The 23,659-nt window shown below is 41.0% G+C and overlaps 2 protein-coding genes across 3 annotated transcripts in view; both read right to left on the bottom strand.

The window, feature by feature from the left end:
* LOC126564195 (pseudouridylate synthase RPUSD2-like) overlaps window positions 1-23,659 on the bottom strand; it is an 85,922-nt gene that overhangs the window by 46,630 nt on the left and 15,633 nt on the right. The gene's annotated exons all lie outside the window — the stretch shown is intronic.
* Window positions 5,371-6,140, bottom strand: LOC126565334 (uncharacterized). The gene is made up of 2 exons (XM_050222507.1): window positions 6,096-6,140; window positions 5,371-6,030 (listed from the first exon to the last, which is right to left on the bottom strand). The coding sequence occupies exons 1-2, from the start codon at window positions 6,138-6,140 to the stop codon at window positions 5,371-5,373; spliced, it is 705 nt and encodes a 234-aa protein (XP_050078464.1).

The raw sequence follows: 23,659 nt of genomic DNA, 5'->3' as shown, positions 1-23,659 counted from the left end.
CCAGCACAATTTACTTAAGTCACGCTTCACGCAATACCGCGCTAGCGCTGGTTAGCCAATGTATCCCATATTCCAGCGACAGCAACACCGACAACGAGGGTGACGAGAGTGAAGTCGAAATAAATTGCTTCCACCGAAGATCAGAAGTCAATTGCCTGCTAGAATTAAACGATCTTTCTTGCCTCACCGAGTCACGTCGGTGCCATTAAACAAATTTCAACCATCGGAACCACTTGTAACTTGTGATGATACAACATTTGACCTTCGATAAATCATGTGTTTTACCGATGTGTGTGCGACACACGCATTGATTGGTAAAAATAAAAATAATCACATTGACAGTTTAAATAACATAATACTTTTAATAAATTTTTTAGTAGTTTATAAACTTGTGACAGTGTAATGTTGGGGTAGCTAACAAAATATAAAAAATCATATGAAAATAAAATGGCTGACCTTGAACGCAATCAACCACAATTATCGTGATAATCGACATCATCATTAAAGCAAGCAATAGGATTAATTTTAAAGCAGTTTAAGCAGGACATTTTGCGCTGAACCACACCGTCCGCATCCCAAAACTGCCTTCGGTTTCGATTTACTTATGCAATATTATCAGCTTAAATCAATAAATAACTCTTAAAAGCAAACAATACTATGCTTCCCGTTTCCGGCGGCGATAAATTATAGCATCTGTTCGATTGCTTTTGCAAATGGCGTCCCATCTGCTTTGAATATGTGGCTCGCAAATGGTGCTATGGCAAAAATGATTATGTGCCCATGCATCAGCTTTAGAACGTCGATTGAATTAATATAAAATTATTTCAAATCATGAAATAATCATGAGTTAAAGCTTAATTGAATCCATAGTTAAAATATTCAGAAACAAATAATTTATCATCAATATTGCGTTTGCATCTTTACACACCACCACCATGTATGAGTTGAGATGTTAAACACGTTAATAAGCATGTAAAAATATAGTTGCAAGTAAACGACTTTCGTCATTATCCCAAAGTAGTGCCATTTCTTCGTTTTTTTTCATATTGTAATTGAACCATGTTGAACAACAAAGCAGCTAGAAGGTAACGATCAATGCAAGAGCATCATGGAGAGGAAATAGCACAACCAAGCAGGTCAAGAGATTACATCCTAAGTGTTCAAACAGATACGGGGCGAGTAGCGTAGTATAGTGGGTTAGGTGCAATGTCATCAGTTATGCTAATGGTCGGTCCTTCGTTAGGTTTTACGGGCTACTGATCTTTAGGTTTTATTTTCTCCCCTCTTTCTTAAGCCAGTCCCGAGACGCTTTGTTTTCTTCTGCTTGGACGTTTTGTTGCTTTATAATGCGAATGAGGACATGCTTAGTTGCAAATAAAACCAAAACTGTCGTGCTATTAAATTTAACTGGTTACGAGAAGTAAAAAAAACAGAAAACATCAAAAGAAACGAATAGTACTGTACTTAAGGCTATCCGTCTATTTTGCAGCGTGCTCTTTTCATGTGATCCACGACATTTAACTATACCAAACCGACCTCATAATAACAGTTTCCTGACATCATACAAATTTGTTGTTATGTGAAAACACTACGTATTGATAACATTGACCGCTGAAAATACATTAAGCTTAAAACACTCTAAACAGGTTAACGTTTTTCAGGTCAACGACGCATCCAAACGTATGTTCCTTTCTCGCACCAGAGCAAAAATTCAACTGACGTTCATTTTCCAGCAGAGAACGTAATTTACCAGCACCAACAAGCAACATCGCGTGACTTTCTAACGAACTCAGCTCATGCTGACGATAGTCCAGTAGGCAGGTCGATGATGATGGTCTCCACCCTGATATGTGCCGCCGTACGCGACGCCGACGTAATGAAATTTTGTTTATTATCTAATAAATAACTTCTCACCAACTGTTCAGCTCTGTCCACTGACCAAATGAGCGTACGAAGAAGGGAACCATTTCGGAGACAGTCAGACAGATATCGTCCCCGACAGCTAGACGGTCAGCCGGCCTGTCACCCATCGTACCGAGAACGGTCAAGCCATGGTTTCCTCTGCTGTACACACCATCGCATAGGCGAGCCAAAAACGACACTTATGATGTGTATGTAAGCGCCACCGGCAATAAGCCACCTTCGCGCCCATTGGGCCAAGCAGATTGGGTAGATTATTCTCCCTGCCCAGCTGGACGGAAGTGGAAGCGTGGCGAATTTTCTCACTTCCTGACATACGCGTTGAAGCGCACCAATATATGCCCACACACATGCACCGAGCAGTGGTCGAACTGTCGCACACGCTTGCTTGCTTACGCTCACGGTTGGTTAGGTTTTTCATTCATCCGCTATAATTTACGGACTCGATGATGGGAAACTACACGTTCCAAAAACTGTCACCCAAACCACGGCAACCGGCACATCGTGATTGAGTGAGCGTCTTACGGTTGACCTTTTGGGTGTTTCTAAATTACAGTAATGCAAGATTGCAGTAGTGCGCATGCTACGACCATGTCCAAGATAACCTAAAAACTGAAGGACGTCTAAAGAAACGTCTGATTTAACACGTACACACATACATACAGCGGAACCGCCCGCAAAATTATCATGTCGTGCCAAACCGATAACCATTTCGTTACTCCAGTTCGGGCTCACTTAACGGATAATAGGCATCAAATAATGAGCCGAACGTGAGCCACATTATGTAACATAGAACGAGATAACATCTGAATGAAGTATTCGATGACGTATTTGCATTGCTAGTACGAAACACATTCCCGCATTGAAAACAAGTGGTGAATTATTGGGCGTTTTACTTAAAACTTTAAGAAAAATCAGCTGGTTTTGAAGTGGAAATGACTGCACCATTCTTTCATTGAAGAAATCATTCGTCTGTATATGTTAAAACAAACAGTATATTATTTAGCCGACTCGTCGTTAATACATATCTTACTGCGAGCAGAAGAACAGCGTGTCACGGATGACACGGCCGTAGTTGTTGAAACGCTCAACACCGCGCTCAACGCAGGTTACGATCTCTGGCAACAGATTATCATCCAGATCGAAAATAGCTTGCAGAGTGCGCTCCAGGTTTGCCTGGGTGATACGGGAGAAATAATCGTACTTGTCTTGAATTTGACCACCGACAATAGCCGAGATCTGCTCAGTGTAGTCAATCGCGTTCCAGTCAATGAATCCACGAACAACGATGTTCTGCAGCTCCGTCGACGCCACCTGGGCAGTTTCCAAGGCAGCATGAACGTCGGCAGTGCGGGAGGTGATCTCAACGTTGGCACGACTGGCGCAACGCGACAGAGCCTGTCCGACCCATTCGATCTCAATGGCCCAGTTGGCAGTAGCCACATCAACGCAGCTAGCAGGAGCAGTCGTTTCTCCGACGAATGCTTCCGTATCTTCACGGATCTGTTCGACTTCCTCGAGGGCTTCGTTCATACGGGTAATCAACTGACGGTTCAGTTCGACCAGCTGGTCACTCATCGAGAAGCGAACATTGTCGAACGTTCCCTCCATCAACTGGTGGATAGCTTCTGCCTGATATTGGATCTCCAACAGGTACTCCACGAACTCCTCTTGGCTTTGAGCCAGAGACTACACGAAACGAAACAATCAAACAAACAAAAAACCCATATAATCACGATTGTGTTATGAAGAACCAATCCTTTAAGGGACACTCACTTGACCGGCCAGGGCCAGCAGCAAACAAACGATCAAACTCTTCATTATTACTGGTTTTCTTGTATTGCCTTTTCAGCGATTAGTTCCACCTCCGAGAGCGACTGCTTTCAAACTAATCCAAAACCACGTCGCCCAATGTGGTTTAAAGGCTGTTACCGCTGACCGGATATCGTTTGAAACTGACCGATACAATCGCGCGTACCGTCTTATCACCGGCACCAGCAATTGTGGAGCATTTTTATGAATTTTGTTGACCCTCCAATTTGAGCTCTTAATTTAATCTCTTCATCAACTGCCGCCTTTTCCCTTCTTCCTGCTCATGTGGTTCACACATCGGACTTGTTCACATCCAAGCACGTTTATCGCCATCTGCTTTTCGGAACAGCCTCATTCCTTCGAATCCTTCCGATCTGCCTTAATCATATCGAACACCCGCAGTTGATTAGGAAATGGTTACCTTTGTATTGGTGTGTGGTCCGCTTGTCTAATCATTCCCACATAATTGGCAGATAGTACCAGAAACACACCGCGAAAGGTGCAGATAAATAAAGTAATATAAGGTTGGCATTAAGATAATTGTGCCTTATCGGCAGAAATACTAATGACGAGACAATTTTCGTTTCCTCGTGTGCCTGCGAGAACAAGCGCACAAGCGAGAAGTTGAAATCACTGTTCTTCTCTTTCTACGTCGCCAAATGGGAGGTAAACCAGCGCCAAGGAATCTTACATTTTTCCCGAAAATCACGAGATTAATATTGCGTCAATGAGATGATAACCTTCCGGAAAGAAAAAAAAAAGCTTACGTAACGAACATTGTTAATCCGGAATCAGCCGATTTATGTACTTCTCTAAATCTTCACAAAGAGCAAGGTAACCGAATTGGGAAGAATTGTGCTAAAGGGAGAATCTGTACGATTGAGCAAATTGAACTCACGATTCGATCAGAGTTCAGGGCGGTTTGAAGGTAAACCAATCGAGGGCAGGGCAATTTAAGGGAACTGAAGCCACGCAGATAGTAATGGGTTCTACATACGTATGTCTGTATTTTGCGGAGGAAGTTTGCATTACGTGGCTGTCCGAATATTGCGTTATTGCTGGAAAAAAAATGGCAATATCATCAAGTCTCAAGTATTTCGTTTAAATGAACAGTTTAAACCTCGATAATGAGACATTGATATTCGTTCCTTAATACTCATAAATAAACAAGCGCCAGGGGGTAAGGCTGCCTAAAGAACAAAAAAGAAGTTAAATATGCGATGCCACGTCAGCTTCTTACCAATTACAGATGTTTTGCTGGTAATCTCTTGTGAACAGTTTTATTACTTCCTCAATACTGACGCAACAGATAAGGGATTTGAGTAGATTGGATTAGGTTATACAACTGTTTAAGGAATTGTTGAACGTTCTTGAAGGAATTGTTGAATGAAGATACTGTTGAAGAACCAACCGCTTTCGGTAGATTACTGAAACACTGCTGGAGAACAAACCTTTCTTGGACTAACCAGAATATGATTTGAAAACTTGCAACTCATGCGAACAAATTACGTGATATAAATAGTATAGCACACTTGAATAACGATGCGTTGTGTAATTTAAAAGAAGTAAACCTTTGTTTTTGCGGGTTTAATTTACACAAAAAACATGCAGAAAGCACCAACAAGAAAGAAGTGCTACTTATTGCGAGCAGAAGAACAGCGTGTCACGGATAACCTGTCCGTAGTTTCTGAAACGCTCAACACCACGATCGACGCAGGTCACGATCTCCGGTAACAGATTGTCATCCAGATCGGCAACCGTTTCCAGCACGCGCTCCAGGTTAGGGTGGGTAATTCTGTGGAAGTAGTCTTCCCTGTCGTCGATCTGAGCTCCAACAATGTCCGACAGCTCTTCGGTGTAGTCAATCGCGTTCCAGTCAATGAATCCACGAACAACGATGTTCTGCAGCTCCGTCGACGCAACCTGAGCAGCTTCCAAGGCAGCATGAACGTTGGCGGTGCGGGAAGTGATCTCAATGTTAGCACGACTGGCACAGTTCGACAGAGCCCGTCCTGCCCACTCGATCTCATTGGCCCAGTTGGCAACGGCCACATCCACGCACGCACCAGGTGCCGACGATTCACCAACGAATTCTTCCGTTTCCTCGCGCACATCTTCAATCTGCTCGAGAGCTTCGTTCATGTGGGCAATCAACTGACGGTTCAGCTCAACCAGCTGGTCGCTCATCTGGAAGCGAATATCGTCGAACGTATCTTCCATCATCTGGTGAACTTCTTCGGCACGGCTCTGTATTTCCATCAAGTACTCCAAGAAATCATTTTGGCTTTGAGCTAGAGACTGAATATCATTTTTCGTTAGTTAATTATCCATTTTCGATCACGAGTTGCACACGGGATCCTTACCTGGCCAGCCAACGCCAGTAGCAAGCAAACGAACAAACTCTTCATTTTGGTAGCAATTGTTTAAGGATACCAGCAGTCGTATGCCAGTCGCACGCACTCTACACGAAACTAATGCTGCGGTTAGCCCGCGTTAATCAATTTATCGATTCGTTGGATTGACTTCCAACAAGATTTGTTATCAAATGATTAAGTTTTTGCTTGCCATTCAAAACTTTTTCTGTTTTATTGCACCATCGTCAGTGCCGGAGAGGTCAAGATTATAAAGCCCACCAAACATTCAACGCAGATAAGGCCATCCGTTGAAAAATGTTTACGTTCAAAAGTCTTACGTGTGTGCAGCACCACATTACGTACGTACAAACCAACCGTATTTATCATATTTCATTATTGGCTGCAATTCGGAACTTGCTACCGTGGATAAGCAACGGCCTCGTGAAACAAGATTAGTTAAAACCTTGCGTTCGTATCGCTCTACCGTACTGTACACTCTAGCAGGTGGTCAGGAAATGGAAAGCGTACACCTATCTTATCGCCTCCCGGACCGACCTATAGAGGCAAAGCCTAATTTATCAACCGATGGAGCAACGTTTAACCATACGCAGGTAATTGATTAATTGATTGATTTTCAACTGATCATCGCCGGGTCAAGTGTGCTACGCAATGATGCATCAATATTCAAGTACCAAAGTATACGATTGGCGTGCGAAACCAAACGAAACCACCACCGGTCTGTTATGCGGAAAATGTGAAAGTAATGCGCTGTCTGAGTCTGATTCAAGTTTAGTTTAACTTTCGCAAACCTGTTTTAGTGTATTGTTATTACGATGCGTCAGCGTGTTACGTCATTCAAGGGGTCTACGCATAACCTTGACACTGAGAAGGGTGATCTTCCAGTTACAGGAACGTAACCTGTCTGTTAAAGTGCATTCCCACCACTCCACTTCGTGCAACGTAAATTGTGACCACACGCGGTATACGTGTTAATCGGTGTTTTGCAGTTAACACGATTGTATTCAACGTTATTAGTGGCCACACAAAGGCCAAATCTGCACGCTCGCATACCGTACGGCAAGACACTTTAGCACATCAGTTGGTTGGCCACCCTTTTCCTGTGTGGCCATACACTCCATGCTTGACATCCATTTATTCACGGCTACTGCATAAGATTTGCATTCATTAAGGCCAACTCGGCTGGTAAAAATGTCGCTGTCCAAGGAAGCACGGACACTATCGCTGCCCAAACCATCCTCTGGGACGGACGGACTTCTAATACGGGGTCGGTTGATCGCATGGCAAGCACATCGGTTACTGGACTAGTGCATCGGCTTTGGCCGGATCCTGGCAAGAGCAACTAAACTGATGAAAGATGAAGATCATGATACACTTTATGGGGGGGTAATTAAAATTTTATACGTTAGTGCCACATTTTTTATCGGCTAATTATAGACAATCTGCAACGTACAGCACCGCAGCCAAGTCAAATAAATGCATTTTAATAGCAATGTTCGATTGAATGCAATTCGATATTATTTATGTGGTTTTAAGATCGCTTTAATACGCACATGAAATAATTACAAATTATATTTAGAAAATATTTAAGTGTAAATTGAAAATCGATGTTGGAATATCCATCCATAACACATAAAAACGTCAATAATAAACACACAAAATCGTGGAAAAAATGCAATATTTTCTTATGTTTCGTTGTTTTTCCTATATCAAGCTAATATTCAAATGTTTTACACACGTCACGTGATGTGTTAACATATTACGATAGCTTTTGTTTTTATTTGTAATCGAGCAGCTGTAGAATTACTTTCCAGCACGAAACGATCATTTGCATAATTATGCCACACTGGCTTTTACCACTCGCTTTACGCTTGATCGTGCTTCAGTGTGTTGAATTGCTGGCAGACCCAGAACGTATTCCAATACTCATTCTCGCGTAATTCGATTTTTGTTTTATGCTAATTTTGGACGAAAGGGGCCGCGAAAAATGAACGCGATGATAGTTATGTTTGTCTTCTTGTTCAACAGTTGGATGCTGTGAAGCGAGCGCGAATAGATTGACGAGTGTTGTGAATGGATTGAGAGTATAAACGGAAACGTAATTAATAAAGATACATACTTTTTTTTCGCTCTCTCCCGCTCACCCTTTCTCTAATGCTTCTATACCTTTGACTTTCGAAAGGCAACAGACCAGAAAACGATGGTGATTCTAACGATGTGATGTGGGACAGCTTTATAGCTTCCAAGTGACAAGAATAACGATTATGATTGGCGTAGCAATCAACAAACCGGATTGAACGGCGACAAGCGAGTTAACAAAGACTGTTGCCTATGTTTGGTCGATTGATGAAGCCATTACTGAGCCGTTCATCATGTCTTTTAGCACATGCGGAGGGGCAAACAAATTGTGCATGAAGATTAGAAGCGCAATGACGATAAATCAACAAGCAGCTATTACAGCAAACAAACAATCTCGTTTGACTTTCTTCAAAAATGTAATAATTTATTGGTTAAATTTTACAACTCACTATGAAATTTAGAAGAAATACGACGAACGACGAAAACAACGAACTGAGTAACTAACTCTACCTAACTACGATGATTGCATGCCTTCCTTGATTCCACACCACTATTGCGTTCCGATATCAAGAACTCAAAGGATAGAACCGCCGGAAAAGGGATTAGTTCGAGTTTTCTGCTTATTCTGACGGGCAATGCGTATGCCATTTCGCACGGCACAAACTTTCCGTTTGTTCCACCCTAAAAGCTGCAGGCCGGTTCGCCGATCCATTGTTGATGAAAGGATCATCGCCCCGAGGGGTTTGTGGAAAACTCCTGCTTTTACTATGCGATCGCAGAAGGGCACACAAGTTTAGCGTGGCTCGCAGGTTACAATCTACACTTCCCAGCCAGTCAAGCACGGGGTCGGTATTCGAAACAGCGGAATGTGCCTGCACACGCTGCCAAATGCGAAATAACTCGTGATTCCTTAAGTATGCGGCGTTCGTCATGAGAAAACGCCACATAAGCGGAGGTAGTGAAATTTTTCACATAACACCGCCAAAAACTGCTGGCGCTGCTAGCACCGTGGACTGAGAGCTTGCCACCCAGGGAGTGGCACTAGTCAACCGACCGCCAAACTTTGAAGCTACCCTGGCACAAATCATGGACACAACTTTAGCTTCGGGTTATTTGGTCGAAGAAATTTGCCGTCCCACAACCCGGATTGAATTTAACTTCCGTTCAAATATTAATCCAAAGCACGGCTGAAGAGATGGAGCGGTACAGTGTTGGCCGTGTGTGTTGGTAACACGGCCGGACTGATGAGAAATCTCATTGAGAGCGGCTACGGACGCACAGCAAGCAATAATTATCCATCAGCAAGTTGATTAACACAAGCAAGCCTCATATATTTACAGGCTGCAGTGCCAAAATAGTATAATATAAATCTACTAATAAGATGCTGGAATGTGTTCTTTTAATTGTTTACAAAATGACTTACTGCAGCGTAGAATGTGCATTGCAATCACAGATGATAGGCGGCGTTGGGTTGTAAAATTTACCTGTGAAATAGAAGAATGAAAATTTGGGATTTAAATTAAAAGTGAATTCTCCAATTTAATACTCTTAATTATGTGCTATGCTTTATTTAAGTAATCAGACGTAAGAACTTTTTATTTCACAGCACAATATGCTTCTTCAATGTGACTGAACAATATGCCGGGAAACAGTATCTTAAATTTAAATTAATCTTTATATTATCTCCGACTCACTAACACCAAATTTCACGCCATGTTTCAGTATAATCGCTCTGAGATTCTATTGTTTCCATGTTCGAAACTCATTCACGTGAGCAAAATTGAAAGGTCACCACGGATTCAATTGAAAGCCACAATCATCCACTGAGTGCTGTTGGAGCCAATCCAGCTCATGCACTTGTTTGAACACATTTACGAGCTCGGTTGCATTTCGACTGTATCGCAGTGTCCAGTCGGGCGCAAGGATAACACTCTACGGTGTTTATTTGTGCACGTGTGTTTAGTTGTTTGTTTGTATAAATTATCAATTTATGCGCATTAAAGGTCAGAGACTATGAAACCATTCTACGTGCTTCAGTAGACCCAACCCGCAAAGTTAAAGGCAAGTATTACGGAAATGAGCATAGATATAAAACAACGAATCGTTGCTGCAAATAAGAAGAATTGTGTAGGCTTTGGGAAATATTCAAAGTAGACCATCCCGGCCCATACTACTACACGGTCCACATTGGCAACAACCCTCGCTGTACGCGATACGTCCTAAAGCCTGTTTTGTTCGCAAGCATGGTTGGTTGGGATGCGGTCAAAATGAATATTTAATAGCATTTTCAATAGTCCGGATAAGTGTTAGCCGGTTGAACGGACCCAGCGAACTAGCTTTCACTTCGTTCGCCAGGGCGCGCGAACCAATCATAATCCATTGGAAAAACATTCTCGTTTTACTGTTTTCTTTGGCAGACCTGCAGCTCTGCAAATCGCTCTGCTGTTTACAAAAGAGTTGATTTTTATCAAACCAATAACGTTCTTGCCTTTAGGACCCTGCCGGCTAGCAATACGGTTAGGATCTTTTTCAATGCGAATAAATGAACGTGCCTGTCTGAGGATATCAAATTGATCATCGCGCTTTATGAAATAAATAAAATTATTCAACATCTCTGCTTCATTTGTGCCGAGTAGACTAATTTTGAGACTTCAATTGAGTACAAAGGCCAATTTTTTAAAAAGAAATTTCTTCATTTTCTTGGCATAATGACCTAGAAGGTCACCAAAAACCATGCAAGTTGAATAGTCAGTCCTCAACTACGGTGGGACGGTACGGATGGGGTGTGAACCCCGGGCCTGCAGTTTGAAGACCGGTGCCGCTGTCGCCTACACCACCGGCCCACCCCAATATAAGAGCATTCATTACTATAAAAATGCAAAGAAGAATACGTAGGAAGTAAACATTTTTATATGAAACCAAAAGGCTTTAATAACCTTGGTCTAGTAACTCCTATACAAATACATCACTAAAATGTGCTTATTTGTGTCAGAACACTGTCTGAAATTAATCTACCGGAAAAACGTGTTTGATATCGATTCAAGAACTTTTTCTACTCCATCCACTAGAACAAGCGGGCAAATTTCTTGCACGTACAGCCCAACTACAAGGCATTATACAGGCGCCTGAAATGGGTAAATAAAACACACCAGACAAACGATTTCTCAAAACACCAATTGTTCTATATGAACCATTCGACACGGTATGGCGCTGGGCCGACAGCAACAACCGAACAGAAAACAAGTGAAAGTAAAAATAATTTATCGCTCCGTTGCCATAAATATCTGCTTCAAGCAAACACTGAAATCAAGCTTAACCATACACGGCAAACCGTATCAAACTTCCAACTTCCCATCCTGCAACGGGACTGTTTCTACCCGTCAGCGATATTGGCGATAATTCGCGTTCTAGATCTTACCGAAATCAGCTGCACAGCTCGGAAGTGGAGAAACGCCGAATTCATGTCGATATGAACGCTATCAGACACACACGCCCGCACATGTTCCAGCGAACGCACCAAAAAGGAAAGTTCACGGAAGTTTAATTTCCCTTCATGACAACCTTCTGACCCCGTACATCCGCTTTTCTTCGCGTAGAAATCACCCACGGGGAAAGATTAATGTAGTGCACCATCACCGCCACTTCCACGTGCTATTTATTGTACAGTCGAAACTACCGAGGTGTGTTAATTAGCTGACGAGGAGCACAACCGATCCTAGCACCGTTGGCTATGGATTACTGAAAATCTAAAATCCATAATACCATTATGCTCTAGCTTGCTTCTTGTGCTTGTGCTTGTTTCTTTGTAGTTTGATCACCATTATACTATCGACCAAATCGTTTCAACGCAATATGAAAGCACCAGCCATAATAATTAGTGCGACAAAATGTAAAGGATGGTATGCTCATTTAGTCAGCACCATGTACAAAACAGATGTTGAGATATACTTAGTTGAGAGATAGATTCTGGCTCCTAACAGACTGGGACCGAATAACCTCCTTATAAAGTCAGTTCTCATAAACACCTCTGAGCGACTGAGGATACTGAGGAGTGACTAGTAAGCCTAGTAAGCCATTATATGAAAGGCGTGACCTTTTAGAAGGTCGTTAAGCCAAGCAGAAGAAAATAATCAATAATTCGTGCAAATGATTTAGACTCAAAAATTGTGCAAATGATTTAGACTAGCCATGTCAGGAGAATGAAGCTGACATGGCCAACAACCTAAAGACGCTCCATCCCTAAAGAACTAAGACTGCATTGATGCGTTCTTCAAAAAATGCTGCGCCATATGAACGGCGCTAGATAGTGAACGAAGTTTCTAAATTTACTAGTAAAATAAATTTCTTTAAAACCAATCGATGATAATAAGTAGGCAGATACGCACTGAAACCTTTAAACACATGAGTTTCATGTCAAATGATACAAATCATATCTCCGTTCAATGCTCAGCAACGAACAGCAGCACTGCAATGAATTTGCTATTTGTTCCAAATGAGCTAACAGCATAAATCCAAATCACGTCATTTGCGATCGGTGCGAGCGCGGCGCTGACGATAATTAAAAGTAAATCAAGCAATTATACTGCTACAGGCAAACGCCTTTGAAAGTTCGCCACCGAAACACCACCGAAACCGAAACTGCGGGATTATTAATCAATTATCGTCTGACGATCGGTTACGTTGTCGGTGTGCAAATTTTCACAACCCAATCAACCTCGAGGAGTGAAATGCTCTGATCTTCCCAGACTGCCGAAAAGTATAAACGAAACAAACACACACACACACAGCACAGTAGCAGATTTTTCACGATTCACGGAACGCCCAAAACCGAAATCTACGTTACCACCGCGCCCCATCCACGCAGCGGAACGAGTCGTGAAACGAAGCGTCAAACGCTTGGTGCCTCGCCGTTGGCTCCGGTGAGCGTTAAATGAGTATAAACAATCCACTGGGGGATAATTTAAATCCGTTTCGTAAACCCCGCGGTGCGGTGTGGCTCACAAACGAAGCTTGCAGCGGAGCGGCGGGTAGCTCGATTTAATAAACGTTTGCTGCGTGTCGTTTTGCGTTCAAGATTTACATTTTGCGTAAAACATGCAGAACGAATCGTGGCTTAGCTTGTAGCGTTAAACATACAGAGACTTCTGATGGAATGATTATGCAAGTGAAGAAGATTTAACCTGAAAGGTTGTGAACGAATGGATGAGAAATGCAAACTTCAATCCGGCAAAAACAAAAACGTTGAAAATAATTCTGTGACATGAAAACGTTTAAAAAGAATTTAAAGTTTATAAAAGTATGTCATTCAACAACAAACAAAAAAATAAGTAAATAAAACAAACAACTTCACATATAAACATATTTTAAATATGTTACAATACAAACACAACACGATTCTTTAACACCATTGCCAACACCATGTGCAAACCTTACCAAAGATAACATTCCGATCTTTTCAAACGTATCCCCCCTAAGGTGCTAAAAACACACACATACACGCTGGAATTTAAACTAAACAAGCCGGAGCTGTTTTGATACTTCTCTATTAGCAAACGACCGATAGCTGTCAAAGCAATGCTTTATTAATGCTTAAAGCTATGATTTATTTTCTACTTCCCGCACCCGAAGCACCATAATCGATTTATTTGACATGGAAGCAAAATATTTGAACGAAGGAAGAAAAGAAAAACACACTAAAGGCACGATAACTAACCCATGGCCTAATATGTCTCCCTCGGGAAAACCGCAACCAACCGAGATTAACAACTCTATTATTCAAAACGCGAAGACCTTTAGCTCGCCTACGGAAGCCAGCACCAGGCCGGAGGCAGTGGAAAAGAATCTGCTAATAGTGCAGCGTGAAAATCATCTGCCAACCGTTTGTGACACTTTGAGCGGCGTGGAACCGACCAAAGATCATTCGAGAGAGCCAGGGCCGAGCAGCGACAGAGTGGCCGAACGGTTGAAAGAAAATCTATGCATCAATTAATGTTTAACCTTATTGAGCGTCACCTTGCATGATTTGTTGGTCAAATAATGTTGTCTTGGATGATCACAGAGGCAAAGTGTGATAGTTGAAGTAGAACATTTTCATTAGAAAGTATATTTACTTTCTTTATTGTTTTTTTTTTAGCATGAAATTTTAAAAACATTTATGAACGTGACTTCATGCATATATCATTAACATAACGTTAATATTCTCGATAATTTCACGGAAGGCATAGTTTGCTTAACTCTAAAAAAACCTTGTGTACCTTCCCATAATAGCAGATTACTGAAACTGTTTGCGTGATCAGCGGCATGAAAAACAAAACGGGTGCATTTTATTTACAAACGGGTTTTACGCGTCATCATTTTCTGACCGGTTCCAATTTTACACCCAAACGAGCACTGCTTTGAAGGCGGATCTCGTTGCATTAATAATTACAGGGTTTTGGGGGCTTGGGAGTCGGCTTTCCGGACCACACATGGTAGCGTTACGGTTCAGATGCACATCGATCGTTGTCATACGATGTCACATACGGTCTGGTTGCATGAATGCTGGCCCATACGCTAAAGTCATTGGTAGAAATGAAAATTATTACTTGGAATTTGGTACGTTTCGTAATGAGGGATGGTTTGGATTTCGTTAGCTTTTAACTTTTAATGTGTTCTGCACGATGCCATTGCTCGCTGTCGTTTGCTAGCTATAGTCGGTATTCTGAATGCGTTGTATTGAATCGCTCTACTACTAACTACGCATAGTTCATCTATCGTGTGAAGCGTGTTGCCTATCTCAAGGCGCAACAAATATTCTACCGTGTTATGTTTGGAAAGCAAAGTTTTATTTTCATTTTACATTATTTTACGATGCATTTAGGCATAATGTAATCATATAAATTACCGTCAAAAATTTACACGAACAAACTTTACAAAGAACCGTGAAATACTTGATGCGTGTATAATGCCACCACATTGAAATTAATTCCTTTTCCCCTCGAGAACTCTAACAAACATTCAATTTCAAGTAGAACGGTGATTTGTTTTCTCCACAAAGTTGTATTGTTAAGCTTTTGAATTGTTTATTCCGCCTAGTTGAATTTTAATGACGGTAAATCAATGCTAAAAATTGATATTTTATCAGCACCCGGCTAGCACTTGAGAAGGAAATACGTAATTATTCTTGCGCCCCATAATACTATTGCATTTGCTTCTTCCGGTGTGAACCTTTGGAAATTCTGAAAAATCAGTTATAAATTTAAAATCCAATCATCCGAATGCAAGAACATTTACGACCATCTATAATGTAGGCCCGTTCTTCACGGAACACAATAAATCGATGCAATCCTTTGTCTAGAATGACTTAATTTACAGTCAATTTCGCACCCCATTAGTGCCGTTACAACCGAAAACATTTGACTTTGCGTCTAATCAAAATGTTCCACGATGTCACAGCGCTCTCTACTCGTTTACGAAACGGCAACAATAAATCACGCAACGAAAATTATTTGCACCTTACTCGCTGTGCTGTTTCATTAAATTTTCATTTTAGATTCTCGCATCGCACAGCAGCTTCTGTATCGTGTAATCACAAAACTGACACCAACAGCAGCACAAAAAATAAAACAGAAATTTCTATTATTCGTCTCAAATAACTCCCGGGCCCCACTTTTGCACCGGAGAATTGAATTGAACTCAAAGTCTCATTCCGTTTTCAGTGGAAAATGAATGCCACAGTCAGCCCACTTTCGGATTGATTTATTTTTAAACCACTCAATATTCCTGGGACAGCGAGATCAACATACCTCCCCAACCCCTAGCAGGAGTGTCATCGTTGACAGCGAATCTTTGCCGTGACTGGTGGTGAATGTATGCGGTGACGGGAGAACATGCATGAAACGACAAAACTCGAGTTGTGATAAAAAAGCTAACAAAAACATCCCAAAACTTCCACGGCCCATCGTTACATTGTGCATGGTATTTTGAATTCCAACTGCGCCGGAAACGGTGACAAGAGGCGAAGGGAGGAAAGCGTCCAGCTTTTGGGTGATTTCACCCACCGTGATCGAATTGCAATTTACAGCATATTCCACACGGACAATTAATCATTTTCAAGTGTCATCAAGATGGTTCTGGTTCCTATTTTCTTTGCCGTATCTGTGTGTGCGTTTTTTTTTTGTGTGTGTTGTAGCTCGTTTTATATTACCTAACAGCCCACTTGTCGGGATACCGTTTCTCATTTTCACGCGTAGACAATGCGCGTTAATGTCACCTCAACAACAAAACACCAGCCCCCCCCCCCCCCCTCCCCATTCACAGTCCATGCAAAAATCATCGAAACAACGAACCATTAGTCAGATTGGATTGTTTTCTCTTTTTGTGGTTTATGTGAAATCAAATTTTGGTTTTTACTTCTCCTTTTTACGCGTGTGACCGAGAGAAGGACCGAAATGTATTATTTTCCTTTCAAGTTTCAGTGTTGCTTTACGGTCGACACGGGTCAAGCATTTCCACACGTGAAATGATTTATTTTTCATACAATATTTCGTATCACACGTACTCTACGACGGAAGCGATCCTAGGAGGGGTAAAATGATCAATTAAATCTACAATTTCAGAATTATTGTTTTCTGAAATGGAATAAAGGTTGTGCTGGCAGTCGTGTAGGCATCAAACAACTTTATCACTCTGCTACTTCCGGGTGAACGATCAATTGTATAAATCGTCGCACCATGGAGCAAAACGTTCCAATACGCAGGCGATACGATTTTATAAGAAGTTTTTTCATACAGTTTAGCATATCGTATCATGCAGAATTATGTCAACCGACCCCAAACAGCCCCCCGACAGTATTTTGTTATTTGTTTATTTGCATTATTACGGCCCGATGCCGTATTGTCAACATTCCGTGTGTTGATTAATTACAACTTTCAGGTTAAAAGTGATATTTTATTTGAAAAAAAAATCCATATAGAAACGATGTCGATATATTAAAGTTTTTCAATTGGAATAGGAAAGAACAATTTTAACAAATACCATTTTATATTGCTGCTTTCCTTGAACTATGAATCTGCTGGTTTGATAGCATTTTCATGGTAAATATCTGGAATCTGATAATTGGTAAGATGTTCAATGCTCATTTGGCTTCAAGTAACCAGATATTTATAAAATAAATGACATGGACACGCATGTTAATCTGTAAGTTTTTGGTATGTATTGCAGGAATTTCTTCAAACAAGAGTTTCATATGATATGTATATGATGTAATTTTCGCAAACCCTCATGCACAGGAATACATTTTCTCACGTATACAATCTAACGAAATTAAAATTAACAACAAAAACCCGTCTCACACTGCTCTGGGACGGTATTTAACGCATTTTCGAACCGAATGGAATAAAGTTATACAAAGAAATGCTCCTGTGGCACATCATAAAGCGGAACAGTCAGGGCATATATTGTTTTGCTACTGGGAAAAAAAGGGTCAGCCAAGGTTGTGTGCAATGGATGTTAAATTTTTATCACTCTCCAAGGAAATGTGCAAAGCCAAAGCAATACCCACAGATATTGCTGACGAACGCTTCCAAAGGTAGGGGCGTCATTCATGTATTAAGAGAACGTGAAAGTGAAATGAAGCTCCTAGCGACACGCACCACTTGTGTTGTGTCCAAATAAAAAGAGCGTCACAGAAGTGGACCGGTGTCATAAACGGTGCAAAGGATCCTTCATGAAAGCCCGGTCGGCAATAGGGCGCACATACAGCACACCAACGTAGCCCCTGATGCTGTCGCTTTCCACTGCTTCTGTGTGAATATGCTTAGCAATAAATTTAGTCGACCGAGCCAGGTGCTGAAGTGAACGAAACTAAGAAACATATAAACTTAAAAGAAAACTAAGAAGAAGAAGACAACGACACTGGTAGGAACCAATCCAGCAGACCAGTTTGTATTCCAAATATTTATGAGTGAAGCATTTTCCCGATGTCCTTTAGCAGTAAGTCATGAAAATTCATACGAAACGATTCACTATTCAGACTTAGCACTAAGGTCCTTAAGTTTGTGTGTTTCCCTGGTGAGAAATGCTGTGTGGAAATTTTGCAATTTAATATACCTCATTCATTCAAAGCCGCATTTTGCAGACGAGTTCGTAATTGTTGTAAAACATATAAAATACACAAAAATTTAATTACAATTTTGTTTGCTTGCTTTTAAACAATATTCCAGCTGCTGCACCAGCATTCCAGCTGCTTGTTGAATGCCAATCAACCAACAAACTACGACACACAGTTATCATTTGCTATGCCTTTTTAAGCAAATCCTATCCACAAGCAGTATTAGTTCAATTTGAATTTTAAATGTCCCAAAAAAACACTTGCTGTTTCCACTTTTCGGGCCGCTTTATGTCGCATTCAAACGCCATCCTCGCCAACGTCAAACGACACATCCATTTTTGCCTTGCCCAAAGCAAAAAACAAAGAGCGCAAAGTGCAGAGGAACAAAACAAGTAATTGTCAATTTACAGTGATGCCTAATCGTCTTTCCTGCCGATTTGTTCTCGCGCCCTGCTTCTTATCTCAATCATATCCAAACGCATACCTATCGGCAGCCATCTTCTATTGGTGTCGTGATTTTTTTGTTCGGTTTCATCCTGTATTGGATTTTCGCTTATTTTCCGTCCAATTTTATCACAAACGCAAGCTGCCTGCTCCGATAATCCAGTGGAGGATGTACTGCGGTACGGCGCACGGCATCGAATCTAGTAGCGCACGGCGGTTCTAGTAACGACGACCATACTATCTCGCGGGTAGGTATGAAATCCGAAGCTTGTTTGCTGCGAGCCGGCATGAACAGGCGGGATGCGAAATTAATGGTGGGAAGCCACATTTACGAAGGTCGAATTTAATCTCCATGAAATGATAATTTTGTTAACGAACAAACGTTTCAAGTAACAAGCCAATTTTCTGCATGATTAGCTATCGAAATTTACTTTCACAGGTGACTGAAAATTTTACAAGCACTCGAGAAGGCATTCTTCCTACCGGGTTATGAATAGAATTGGATCAACAGATACAAAACCAGAAGCGATTGGGAAGCTGCAGAGAAATCACCTTTTGATGACCTTTCTTATCGATTGACATGGTTTTTGTGGTAATGTTAAGCCTTGTTAGCGAGGTTTCTTTTGGTTTTTGATTATTTTAAGCGAGGATTTGGGACATTGTACCACGATACTATCTGTTTACTTTTATTCATTTAGTCACATATAACATATCATCAAGATTTTTTAAATCTCAATTTAAAATAAAATTAAAAGTCCTGTTTGAGTCAGTTACTTTTCGTCGAGGATCCAGCAATGAAAATGCATTACAGGCTACTGTCCTAAGTTAAAGTGGTGAGAAGATGTTGCTGCTGTGAATATTAAAAACGATTGACACTTCATTGCAGCCACCGAAGTGACATTGAACCAATGCTCATTTACGTTGCAACGCTATCACTTCTGTCGAAGTTTGAGCAGGTCAACCTCAAGTACAGTCGACATCGAAACTGTTCACCACGAAACATGGTTAACTCATCACCCGTCGGTCAGTCCCAATCGAATAAATGTCACCAGTTCTCGCCGGCAGTGCTAGAGGCAAATATGCTGGCACAAACCGCACACGGTATGATTGCAAATTTCTCGAATAAATCGTCTTTATGAAGGCCAATACGAGCGTTTACCGTTAGCATCGTCCTTTTTACACTCCATATGGGTATCAAACGGTTGATGCTAAAGTCTGCATCTTGTCGACGACAGCTCCAAAATTCCGCGACTTGCTCTTTCCATCGGCACCCATGATTGTACGTAATATGCTGCTTCACCGCATCAATATACGCTAGTTTCCACCACACAACAACTAGGACTGTTTGGTTGCGAGAAAATTTATCACCAACGAACATTAGTGGCACTTAAAAGGGCATTCTAGTTCGTTTGCTCGCAGCCAGCGAGGGTAGCGGTTATTTGAAACGGATTAGCCATCTCGTGTGTAGAAAATTACCGCCGTCCAACGAAAGTTACGCTAAAAACGAGGACATTTTATGCCGTTTTGTGAGAATCTTTTGCAAAGGAAGGACGGCTGTGAGGGTTGAAATTTGGTGCATGGAGCATTGGTCCATGGACACGAAATCACATTAAAAATCGCATGAAATATGCATCCACATTGCCACTGGTAGCGTACTAATTCAATCATTAAAATTATATTACCCACTCATGTTCCAACCGCTCTGTGAACCTTTTTATCTCATGGCTTTCGCAGGGCAACCACATTTCGTCTATCAGTATTATGTGCCTCTGATACTTTCGAATTGTTTTCTTACTACAAGTAACTTGAATAATATTTCACAGCTTCTGCAGGGTATCAATCCATTATTAACCTACATTTCTAAATAACAAAGCAAAGACAGTAAGACAGGAAAGTAAAAATTACCCTAGGAAAATTCTCAACAAACGTACCTTACATTCTGTAAAAAAGAAACAACTATTATCGCTAGGAATGACGCAAGACGCGGCAATAGGGTTTTTGTTATGTGAGTCTCATAAAAATATGGAATTGCACTTACACAACGTGGCGGTGCTAAGTGCATCGCAACGCCAATATTTGTTTTATCGACCAAACAAACCAAGCCTCAAGTGCCTTCCATAACACACCATTCCGTGCTAGAATCGGTCACCCTTGAGAAAGATTTTAGCAAACAGTGCGAAAAATGAATACGCCCGGTGACTAGAATGATATGGACGATTTCAGCCATAAACAGTAAATGGAATACCATGTAAACTATTTCTACAAATATTTGAAAACCTCTTAGCACCTTAGCATCGATCGTAGAGAGAAAAGAAGGTTTTTTGTATTAATAAAAAAAGATTGCTTTTGTCATTGATTTTTCACATTGCTTGTATCGTCCATTAATTAAAAGCATTCTTCGTCTTGGCTTAGCATCCCTATTAAGTCACGTCGGCCATCAGGAACGGGCCGGTCGGGAACGGTCCGGATTTGTTTTCAACCCAAGTCCTGTCGTGTGAAGAATCGCGCCGCAGTAGCCCTTACCACGGCACTACCTCTAAACAAATAGTTTAGATTTCTAAAGCAGGTCCATTATATCATAAAACATGCATTCCAACAGCTTTCCATTCGGCGGAACGCCAAACACCAATCAATACACCCCCAATTGTGCTATGCTATGTAAGTCTACCGAGGCATCAAATAATTTATTACATTTCGTAAAAGCTACCACTGATGTGTTTGATTGATTTTCATAGGCTCATAAATAAACGAAATGTGCGTGCATGGTTCGACTAAAGGTGTGCAGGGCAATGATATTCGACCGCGAAGTGTTTCGAAGTTTATTTTATTCCGTAAGAAAAGCACATACGCAAGAACAAATAAAAAATAAAATCAAAAAACCCCAACCAGCGCCAGAAAGCACACTTAGCCTGTTGATATGAACGCTACTACGCTGCTCCAATTGTGCTACACAGCATTCGATCGTTCGCTGTAAAATGTCATAAAACCCCAAAGCATCCAGGTCTTATTTTTTTTTGCTCCTTATCTTTACAAAGAAACAGTGGCGGGAAAGAAAGATTCCAAAGAACGATGTTCAATTACGGCCACCAAGCGGGGTACTGGCACTAAATTTCCGTTTCCGATGGAGTATCCACACCACACCCTTTGCATTTTGTGTTTCGGTTCAGTGGCTGCATCGGAAATGGGACACATTTTTCTCGCTGAGCGCACATAAATTTTTCCATCGAGTAAATAATGGTATTTTCAAACAAAACCGAAGGACACAATACTGAACGTACAACGCAAAAAAAATTCTAAAGATATTTGTTTTTGTCTTTTTTCATACCCTTTCTGGAGGCTGAACAACCTCCAATATTCCCAGCTAAAGTGGGAGATGATACATTGAAGTGCTTTAAACTGAAAGGCAACGGCGTGTCCTGTAAGAACGCTCCCGAGCACGAGCAACACGTGTTACGGATCAATGGTTTTGGGGAAATACGGAACAAAAGGATCAATACTAAATTTCATGTGAAATGGATATTGCATGATCACAACCTAAATTTTTACTTTTTGTAATTTTTTTAAAGATTTGTTATTTTATTTTACGTAAAAAAAAAACATTAAAACAACTTAAACTTAAACAATCATGTATGAATGACCTTTTAACAGCAACTGATGAAGCATTTTTTCTCATTGTACCCACCAACACTTCCAGAACGTGAATCAATTAGAGAACAACCTTTACATTTTAAGATGCCTCCAGCTGAACTTCATCCTCCACGCTGCTCTTTCGAACGCTCAATGCTTTGTCCTCCTCTTCATTAGCTTAATTAATTTCTCTTTTCCTGCCTCCCATTTCCACCAGCTGACCAATGGTTTCAACCAGTGGCCGACGGCCAGTCTCTTGCCGTGTGTATCCATAACAGCGACCGATTGATTTCCGAAAAGAGACAAACGAGTAAATGAAATTGAAAACAAGTAGCGTAAAAGCAAGCCAGAAAGACTCAAAGTAGCAAAAGCAAAAAAAACTGAAAGCATAATAATAATACCTTTAATTACGGTAAATGATCCCTTTTTAACGGCTTCGTGATTTCAACCACGCAGCAGCGCTGCTTCCGTTATGGTCCCGCCGACAGTCAGGGTTTGCCTTTAATTGCTCTGTCACGCCGCTTATGTGTGTCTCCAAAATGAAGTTTAATAGCACCGGCAGTTAGTTCTAAAGTAACACCGCTATTCAAGGTCATCTTTATCAGTTTCATCTTCCACAATATAATCCTTGCTCGGTACTACCAACCTCAGGCAGGATCTCAGGATGATTATGGTTGAAATGTACGTAATTCCGCACTTTATATTTCAATAATTACTCCACATAAATTCAAAAATCTTTTTCTGTTGCTCGTATGGATTGAGATATGCACGCTCTTTCAATCATTCAGTCACTTACGCTAGTACACTGGCACTGCGGTTCATAAACTTGTGTTTGTGGTCGGATTGTAAATGACAAATACTGATTGTCAAATGCAATCAATTTATCTAAAACCGCATCATCAACCCTTCAACATTTTTGACGCTAGTTTGCTGTATCGTGAACTTGATTGACAGCTTAACCACATTCAACCACCAAGGCTTATGGTAAGCGTATGATGGAACTAATTGAAATGTTGTAACAGTAATGATTGTTGTATCTCATTATAGCTTTTTGCATGTGAACTTGCGTGTTTGCGATTGCAATAAAGTAATCAAAAAAAGAAAATTATTTAAATAAATGAATCTCTTTACTAAACACATGCATTGCAACATGTTAAGAGGGCGTTCGATTGTATTTTCTCAGCAAGTTTTATTAGCAATAAATTATATCTAAATTTAATGATTCTTTAAGTGAGAAGATACAATTAATCCACCCAATGTGCTGCCGTCACTCTTGCAAACCAGTTTGCAGCGAAATGATTTTTATTTTTTGTCT

The sequence above is a fragment of the Anopheles maculipalpis genome, chromosome 3RL (genome assembly GCF_943734695.1).
Source record: "Anopheles maculipalpis chromosome 3RL, idAnoMacuDA_375_x, whole genome shotgun sequence".
Taxonomy (NCBI): Eukaryota; Metazoa; Arthropoda; class Insecta; order Diptera; family Culicidae; genus Anopheles; species Anopheles maculipalpis.
Note: the sequence above shows the minus strand (reverse complement) of the source record. Positions and strands in the feature narration are given on the sequence as shown.